The 9,336-nt window shown below is 41.3% G+C and overlaps 1 protein-coding gene across 1 annotated transcript; it reads left to right on the top strand.

Annotated features, from left to right (window-relative positions):
* The first annotated feature begins 1,912 nt into the window (after nt 1–1,912).
* On the top strand, nt 1,913–8,295 carry LOC125487253 (kinetochore-associated protein DSN1 homolog). The gene is made up of 4 exons (XM_048617998.1): nt 1,913–2,117; nt 3,076–3,220; nt 5,740–5,827; nt 6,660–8,295. The coding sequence occupies exons 1-4, from the start codon at nt 2,008–2,010 to the stop codon at nt 6,725–6,727; spliced, it is 411 nt and encodes a 136-aa protein (XP_048473955.1). The 5' UTR covers nt 1,913–2,007; the 3' UTR covers nt 6,728–8,295.
* The last annotated feature ends 1,041 nt before the right edge of the window (nt 8,296–9,336 follow it).

The following is a 9,336-nucleotide window of genomic DNA, read 5'->3' as shown; positions in this document are numbered from 1 at the left end:
TCACCAGTGCCGTGTCATTCCATTCCTACTGGGGATGCTGTTTGCCTTTAACAGTAAAGCAGTTGCAGCCCTAACCTTCACACAAACAGTAATATTGTACAAACTTGATGATCTATCAGTAAAAGAAGTAGCTCCCTTCTGCGTGCAGCTTAGTATTTCTGCATTTTAGTTTCTTCCTTTGACTTCAGGCAGCTTGTCTTACCATGGAATGTGGAACCATGAATGCTGACATCTCTCTGTGCCTTGCCCAAGCAATTATTCTTCACGTAAGAGCAGGAACTCCTCATGCTGTTTGTTCTTGAAGTGTGTGACAGGTAGTGTCCAGTCAAGCAGGGCACTAAACTCGAGCTTCCAGAACTGAGGCTTGATCCCAGAGACAGTTCAGCAGCTGGTGCTGTCATAATGGAAAATGCACTGTGATGAAATCGGAACTGGTTCAGCTGATGTGTTAATAATAACGATGACTAGGTTTGCATTAGAAAAATTCAACAGTTAACTTTTTTTGTGTTTTCCTATATTTAAATGTAGGACATTAAACGCCATAGTGTGTTACATTAGAGGTTGCAGAAGTGGCTGTCTGTTTCATCGAAACACAGAAAATAGGAGCAGGAGTACGCCATTCGGCTCTTCAAGCCAGCTGTGCTGTTCTTTATTATTATGCCTAATCATCCAACTCAATAGCCTGTTCCTGCTTTTCCCCCAATCCTTTGATCTATTTCGACCTAATGCTATATCCAGCTCTTTGCCATCATGCAACGTTTTGGCCTTGACTACTTTCTCTGATAGCAAATTCCATAGGCTCACCACTCTCTGGGTGAAGAATTTCTCCTCCTCTCAGTCAAAAATGGTTTACACCATATCACTAGTCTGTGACCCTTGGTTCTGGACTCATGGGTAGAGGATGATCTGGGTAGCTTCTCTCATACTAAGAAGGCTGTATTCCAGAACAAAATCCAAAACAAAAACTGACTTTTGACAGCCATAAACTTGGCATGTGATTTCCAGTAAATTAAGAATTAGCTTAAGCCATGTGACTTCCAAGAAGTCTAACTTTTTAAAAAACCCATTGTAAAGCAAATCCTCTGGAACAAAATTGATGATGAAGCATCTTCATAACGATAGCTACTTGTGTACAATATTTAAGGAACATAAGTTGATATTAGTTATGGCAGAATGTAGAAGTTAAATTTGCACATGCAGTTTATTTAGTCCTGCATTGGTTTATGTTGTAGCAGTTTATGTCAAAAGATTAAATCTGGGATCCTCAATTACTCTGAGTCATTGAGTCTCTCAGAACAGGATGATCTTAGGTGCAACCATTTATCTAAGTTTGCTGATCCCAGCTGCATATTGAGTGATTCGCCCACTGCGGTAACTATGGGTGTTCTGCTGTTTCCCCACTCACCACCAACTGTTTCCTGGTGGGCTGTGTACATGCTGTCTGAGGAATATCTGGGAGTTGGGATGGCCAAACCTGGGTTTACAAACAGAAGGATTTGAGGGACCATGGTCTCTAAGTATAAAGCAGACTTGATTGGAAAAGTGCTTGAGAGAAGTCTCTGTTTGACTTAGTAATGGGACACTGTGATAATGTTACAGGAATGCTAACAAAATTAAGTATGCTATCATTACATTCCCTTGTGTATTATGGATAAAATAAACCAGTTTGTGACTTGCAGTTAATGTTGCCTCATTGGATATTGGCCTTTTGTCCTTTCCAGCAGCAGGGAGGAATATGTATGGGAGGTACAGATGTATTTCTAGTATCCATAATGATGGGGCATTGGGTAACGAAGGCTGACTGACCGTAAGGGGCAAGGGATTCATGTGGGAGATGGTGGCATTAAAAAAATCTGGAGAGAGTATTAAAATAACTAGCCTCACATATGGTAAGATGGGGCGAACTGCATCATACCCCGTGATGACAGCTGTTCAGCCTCTCTGAATTAATGGCCATAGTGTGTGGTTCTGGAGGCAATGCCTTCAGAGGAAGGAAAATAGCAACAAATGCCAACTGTCATGCCATGCCGCTGTTTCTTTTGCAGATTAAATGTTGAGTGCAAAGCTTGGGACCACCTGCTGGAAGTCTATCACCAAAAAGCAGAACATGCAGCTCAGTGAGTTCCTCAGTGATTTCTTTCTTGGTCAGTCAGGTCTCTGGTCCATTGGAACCTTCTCAATGTGAGTCCGTCTCTCATCAAACTAATCTGAACTGTATGTGGAATGCACATTCACCTCAACAGCAAGATCATAAGATTGAGCCCAACCCCCACCCAGCTTCCCTTGCTATCTTTGATCACTTTTCCACAACACTCTGATGTTATTTAAATACAGTCTGAAGCAGTGAACCTGAGGGGTGCAACCGTTCTGTTTCATGTCTGTGATGCTCGGCAGGGAAGGTAAGTTAGGAGTTCTACTTCAATCACTATCCAGAAAGTGCAAAGGCTGGGCATTGTGTTTGTGTTCTTTTTACTAACAGCCTGACGCTGGCTGTATCTGAGCTTGCAGTCTATTTGGATGAGGGATAATCCAGCACAGAGAGCACTGATTCTCATAAAGGGGAGGAAACTCTGTTATTTCAATTATAATTTTAGTGATGAAAATCTCAATTAAAATGAATAAATAAAGTGACTAAGATTTGGGAGTGAATCAATAACATAAACGATGGAGAAGGGAATAGAAATTGAGGAAATCTTGTAAATGCGGTTGTAATTTCTCGTGATTCAGGCTGAAGTGTATGATCCAAATGCAAGTTTATTACTCGGGCACCAACAATATTATAACTATGACAGTTGCACAAAGGATTCTTACAGCCTAGTTCCGTGCAGGCCTGGGGTAATCAAATTTGATCTGTATAAATGTTGCCCCTCTGGCTGTAAGGAACTGTTCCCTGACATTTTGTGCACACTTTCTTTGAGATGGTTCCCAGACATATAGTGGAGCAAATTCCTTCTCTCCTAACCTCCAACTGGGGAGCATATAACTGAACTGATCTGGTGTTCTCTGATTCCAGAGGTTAAAATTTACTTTCCTATTTGGGTTTGTTAAACAATTTTCTAATTTTATTCATTTTAGTGATTTGGAGAAAGCAAAAGTAGCTGAAGGGACGTTTGAACCAATCGCTTTGGAGAATTCTCAAATGAATGTGATCAGGACAAAGCCAGACTACCAGAGTTTTCTGAATGAGGATGTGTCCGTTCTCCAGAATATGGAATGTATAGTGAGTACATGGTACACAAGATTCGGGGGCAGGAAACGAGGTTTGCTGTGGGGTGGTGCAATGTAACATCTTGGTCTGGGAGTCAATCATAACAGTTTACAAATGATGTATAATTTAAATGGACAGGAAAGATATCTGACTTGGGTGTTGAAAGGTGCGTGATCTATATACAGCAATTTTTTTTTAGTGAGTTTGAATTTTAAGCTAGTGGCATATGGGTGTCAGTTTATTTTGGTGAAAGGGTTTAAAATTAACTAGGTTAATCTTCCTAGACCATGATTTTAACACAGTATGTGTATCCTGGTGTGTTAATTGAAGTTTGTTTATTCTATTGGTGTTTACCACCAAAAAGGGGTGTTAACATTAAGGTGTTAACTTCGCAGAATTCAGGGTGAACAGACTTTTACTTAAATTTAATTCAAAAGCTTTTGAATTCAGTTGGAAGGAAACCTGACTGAAGCCAGATGCAAATGTAGTCTTTGCCAGAGAAGTAGATTGTTCAGAGCAGTTAAGGAAATAAATTACTTTAGTGAAAGGTTGTGAAAGTTTGTGAAACTTGCAGACCAGGAATGTTTGGTTAGAAACCAGATTATTAAAAGGCTGAGCAAGTCTAAGCCCTAAGTTGAGTGATGGCTCTAGTAAGAAGCCATACCAACTCATAGGACTGGAGCTGAAGAAAACAGAAGAAATGGTTAAGTCAAACCTACAGATTTGTTTGGGTAACACATTTCTCTGGATTCTGAGTTACTGTAAAATGATGGTGTTGGGGAGTAGACGGGATTTTGTTTTACCATTTCTTTTGAACCTTTCAATCTGTGCTATGATGTCTTTCTTTTGTGTAATACATTTTTTATTGTTTAAAAGCAAAAACCTGTTTCAATGAGAGACCATCATGTTTTTAAAATAAAAAAAATCTATCAGGCCAGATTTTATTCTGGGATCTGACTTGTCCAGTAGTAACCTTACCTGGGATCAGAATACCCATTACAAGCGAGAATGGCCCCTGATTGGACAAACTGATGGGGTATGCAGATCTCCATTGGCCAATGGTCGAAGTCTCCTTTGAGTGGTTGGTGGTCACAGATCGGAAGATGCTGATTTCCAAGGATGGAAGTGGCAGTTTCCTGTTATGTAGAGTCTTCCTGAGTAAGCCAAAGTATTAGACCAAAGGCAGCATGAATCACTCTGGAAAAAGTCTCCTTCAGCTTACCAAGCTTTTGGTTAAGTCTGGAAGTTTTTGCCATCCAAAGTGTCTGGTGTGCTTCTCTCACGCATGCTCGCTCACACACGCACACTCACTCACGTACGCGCGCGCTCTCCCAGTCTTGTGCTCTTGCTCTCTCTCTCCGTCTTGCACGCATGCTCGCTTTCACTCTCACACCCCTGTCCAATCAGGATTTGCCATGTCTTGTTTCTGTGCCTGTGCTAGAGACAAGTCCTTGTCAGGTATAATAGTGTTCACTGCCTGCCAGGAATTTGCTGTGAGGGCTTTCTATCTGAGAGGGAGAGAAAACTATTCTGATAATATTCAGTGCAATTCCTAAGATTTTATAAAGTTGCTGAGGGTTTTCTTACAGCAGTCAGAAATTCATGACCAGTGAACTGACTGGAGGCAGAGTGTCTGGGTTGGGGAGAATTTTATTTGCAATACTGAAGGTATAATTTACGCTTCTTGAAGTGCAAGGTGGAAGAGTTGAGTCTGTTGCTCCATGTTTCCTATGCATCACTGATGGTTGTTTCCATACAACTCTGCCTTTTCCCTTAACGTGTTGGCGTGGGGTGGGGGACATTCGCAAACGGCTCCTGCAGCATTCAGATGTTGCCAGATTTCACCCGAATCCAGTTGTAATTGGCTGACACCACTGGGAGCAGTGAGGCAGGCCAACCCCAGTCAGAATCTCAATGGCTCAGTGAAAAAGAGAGAGAGACCTGAGTGCTAGCTGGAAGGTTGATTTGTGTCTGCCAAGTCGGAATACAAAAGATTGGAAGTTGTTGCAGCCTGTAAACCCATCCCACTTGCTGAAACTGGGTCCATAGTAAAGCCTTCTAAAGGATATAGAGGTTCTTGCCACTGCTCCTGTATTTCACATGTTGCCACCAGTTGTGCCCCACCCTCACTACACATCTTTGAAGGTTCACCATTCCAAGTGTAATTGGAACTTTAACCTCCATCTATAGTGGTTTGGGCCAGAACTCCAACCACACCGCCTGTCTATGGTCTGTAAAATTGTCATGTAATTCGCTGCTTGATGCAGGTCCCTGTGTGTGCAAATGGGGAGGGGAGACAGTTTGGACACAGCCTTGTCTTTTTATAGCTGTGGTTCAACAACGATTGTGTGCATGTGAAGTTTAGGCAATTCATGGTTTAAATCATGACTGAAAGCCAGGGATTTGTATTGCTTGCTGTGGAGTTTGTGATCTGAAATCCATTGTATATCACTGTCCTTGATGTTGGAAATGGTGATTTTGTGATTTGAGTGATGCTCCATGATCTGGAGCTGATTTGTGATCTCTTGTAGATGGACCAGCTGCAACTAACCACGAACATGATTACTCAAGCCAAACAGGAATGGGATTCCTGGCTGAAAAATATATCCAAAAAACTGGGTGAGTTTCTCCATTTGTGTCCTATCCAGAGTTAGGCCTCCGCATTAATTCATTAAACAATAAGGTGGCTGAATTGGCTGGATCTGAGCCCTCCCCTGAGGCACAGTAGGTTTCTGCCACTCAACAGGATTCCTTCATCAGGGAGGACTTGAGCTGAGGAAGCAAAATCATTCACGCTCTTCTAAGCATCTCATTTTGCTGCAGGTCAGCATTGAGCACTTGAATCTGCTGTTTGAGATTTGTTTGGGACGGTATTCAGGTTGAATTGTCTGAATGGACTGAGAGAGGTCTTCACTCGCCTTTAATATAATGATTAGTAGCTATAATATGAATGCAGAGCTTGATTGGTTGTTGATTTTAGAACTTTCTTGCTGTTTTCATTTACTGAAATTCATTGCATGCATGGAGACTGACAGTACCCAAGCGTTTTGTGGAACCATACCCTTTCCCTGCATTCTGGGGTTTTTACAACATAGTCTAAAGTCCATCTGGTATGCTGCTCTTTGCTAATTTGATGCTGAAGGCAATACTGGAAGCAGCAGCTTGAGGGAGTGCTGCACGACATCATAGCCATAGTGACAGGACAGGATCTGGAGAAGCCAGTTGATCCATTCACTATTGTGAGTGTGTTGCAGAGGAGAAAACTGAACTCCTGCAATTAACACTCAGCCCAGGGCAAAAAAGAACAGTTGGCTACTCACCAGTTATGGAAAGGGACTGGAATGGGTGGAGGTGAAATATACCAATGATGGAATGTCACTGTTATAGATTGTTTGGCACATGTCAGTTTGTAAAAGAGAAATCTGCAATCTGAGTTTTTCTTTCTGTGCAGCATCCAGAACATTCAAAGGGCTGGAAGAATGTCCGGTACAGAAATTCCTAACAGCTACCAAGGAGTAGTGAAGAGAACTGAGATGGCAATTATTGGGTTGAGAGGAGATCTTCTCATTGGACTTTTAATGCCTGTGGCAGTGGCCTGCAAGACACTGTACTCACCTGGACTTTGCTCAGGATTTCACCTGAGATTTTACCACTTTTTGCACCTTTTGCTGGCATTTGAGGCTAGACATATTTTCTACTCCCCTTCCCCCAGTTTAGAGTTCCACAGTGAAAGGCAGCTCTCACCCAGTCTAGCTTTTAGTTTCACAGATTCTAAGCAGGTGGTGAGTGATTTAGGAGGCAACAGATCAGGTCCTAGTGATGTGGCTGTACTGGAATATCAAGTAGGCTCAGGTATTTGCCCAGCTGTGAAATCTGTGGTAGGTTATCTTGCCGATGCTTGCTGACTAGGCTTCTGTTGAGAATGGTCATTTGGGACCAACATGTGACAGAGCTGTGGGAGCCTTTGACACAGAGGATCCATTTGTGGCAGCAGGAGGTCAGAAAGAGACTGGATTGATGTGATGTGTTTAAATGAGTTCAAATCTATGGGAAAGTCTGCCTCTAGTGGCAATGTATTTGGGTTTTGGTAACTGATTACCAGAGCAGCTGCTACCATTTTGAAGTGAAATGGGCCAATGATCTTGTGAAAACCCACAGCATCCTATTGCAAAATTAGAAATGAATAGTTTTGCACATGAATGGAAAGTACTCGTGAGCACCTTGAGTCTTTTCTTTCATGTATGTGCTCCTCTCTGGCAATGCATCTAGACATAGTCCAACAGGTCTCACTGCAGTTGTGAGTGCACTTTGACAGTCTTTCATCTGAGCTTTACATGCTGGTGTCCAGTTATGAAGGTTGGTATAGTAATGGAATAATTTAGTTGAGAACATGTGCTTTTGTCTGCCTGAATCTCAACTAACTGCAAAACTGAGTAGGACTGGAAGCTATAATCACCCCAACTTAACTTTGAAGTTTAATTCAGGCAGAAGTAAGGAATTACATTTTAACATCAGTTTTATACTTTGCTTTGTGCTTGTTACTTACAATGAGAAATTTGAGATATTTCTGGAAGGTAATTTTCATCGTTTGGGTAGACATTTTTATTGGTAAATAGTGAATGTTTTCTGAGCACTAACTGGTCAGGACAGTTTGCATTGAATGTAAAAATTGTTACAGTTTCAGGATAAATCTGATCAACTCAACTTCAGTTACTAGCTGGTTCTATGACAAGAAACATGGGAGGGTTCCACACCCATATGGCCCTTGGGAGCTTTGAACTTGGTTCGCTCATCTGATAAAGAAGTCAGTATCCACACTATAGAAGTGAAGCACCGAGATACTTGCCCAAGAATTGTCAGTGTGTTGGTAGTGAGTGATTATGGCTTCAATCTGTCCCTGTTTCTTATTAGCTGGAGATTATTGGCCCATTTCTATTTTCCATATTTTCAAACATTTGTTCCTGAGCTTTCTGTATATGGTCTGTAAATTGTATAGTAGATTGTACATTAAAGTTTAATTTCCACAAAGATTACTTCTGACTTATGTTTTATCCAGTGCACTGAAATATAGTTTGCCATTCTTAACTACTTCATGACCAAGGAATGTTTTTGTCATAATTATATTACTAGACAATTGCAGAGAACCTGAGCTCAAATACTAATGTGGTAGCTTAGGAATTTTAATTGTTTGTTGAATAATACACAACAATGAGCTCATCTTGGTAAAACTGACTAATCTGTCAATTGGTTCATTAAATATTCCTTAGATAAGGAATTTGTAACATAGTTGACAGTTGACTCTTAACTGCCCTTTGCAGTGTCATAAAACCACTGCTACATGAAAATCCTGACTGCCAGTCAACAAGTTCTGACATCACATTTTTCGTTCCTTCATGGCGGTCACTCGCAATCCAGCATGTGTTGCTCAACCTTAATGGCTTCTTAGAAGGTGTTCAGCTGCATTCTTGAACAACTATTAGGGAAGAAAGTTCCAGGATTTTGACCCAGTGGCAATGAAGTAACAACAGTTCCAAGTAGGCTTGCAGGGGAACTTGCAGGTGGTGGTGTTCCCATATATGCGCTCCCTTGGCCTCCTAGGTGGTAGAGCTGGGGGGTGTGGGGGGTGTGGAAGGTGATGTCTGAAGTGCTGTGGTGAGTTGCAACAGTGCATCTGTAAATGGTGGACGTTGCTGCCACTAAGGATGGACAAATGTTACTGTTACACAGTCATAGAGATATATAGCACGGAAACAGACGCTTCGGTCCATCTCATTCTTGTTGACCAGATATCCTATAAAATCTAGTCCTATTTGTCAGTATTTGGCCCATATCCCTCTAAACCCTTCCTATTCATTTACCCATCACCAGATTCTAAGAATGAATTCAAAATCCATCACTGCAGAAGTTTTCACGGGAATAAAGTTTATTTTTAAAGATAAAAGAAAATCGCAAAATTTCTGGGTCATTACGCACACTTTCCTGAATAATGTTTAAATCACCACGTGTCTTTTCCCTAGTCTGCGTCTTACAATCAGCAGAAATTTCATTTCTTACATTTTGTTGTTTTACAAATTATTGGTGTTTCTTTTTCCATGTATGTTTTAAATCCTCAGAAATATGTAGTTTTC

Source organism: Rhincodon typus, chromosome 38 (genome assembly GCF_021869965.1).
Source record: "Rhincodon typus isolate 14 chromosome 38, sRhiTyp1.1, whole genome shotgun sequence".
NCBI lineage: Eukaryota > Metazoa > Chordata > Chondrichthyes > Orectolobiformes > Rhincodontidae > Rhincodon > Rhincodon typus.
The sequence above is the reverse complement of the archived record's forward strand: the minus strand, read 5'-3'. Positions and strand labels throughout refer to the sequence as shown.

Coding starts and splice junctions, on each gene's coding strand:
- LOC125487253 (XM_048617998.1), top strand. CDS start 2,008: ATGCCAACTGTCATGCCATGCCGCTGTTTCTTTTGCAGATTAAATGTT. Junction 2,118..3,075: donor AAAGCAGAACATGCAGCTCA/GTGAGTTCCTCA, acceptor TATTCATTTTAG/TGATTTGGAGAAAGCAAAAG. Junction 5,828..6,659: donor AAATATATCCAAAAAACTGG/GTGAGTTTCTCC, acceptor CTTTCTGTGCAG/CATCCAGAACATTCAAAGGG.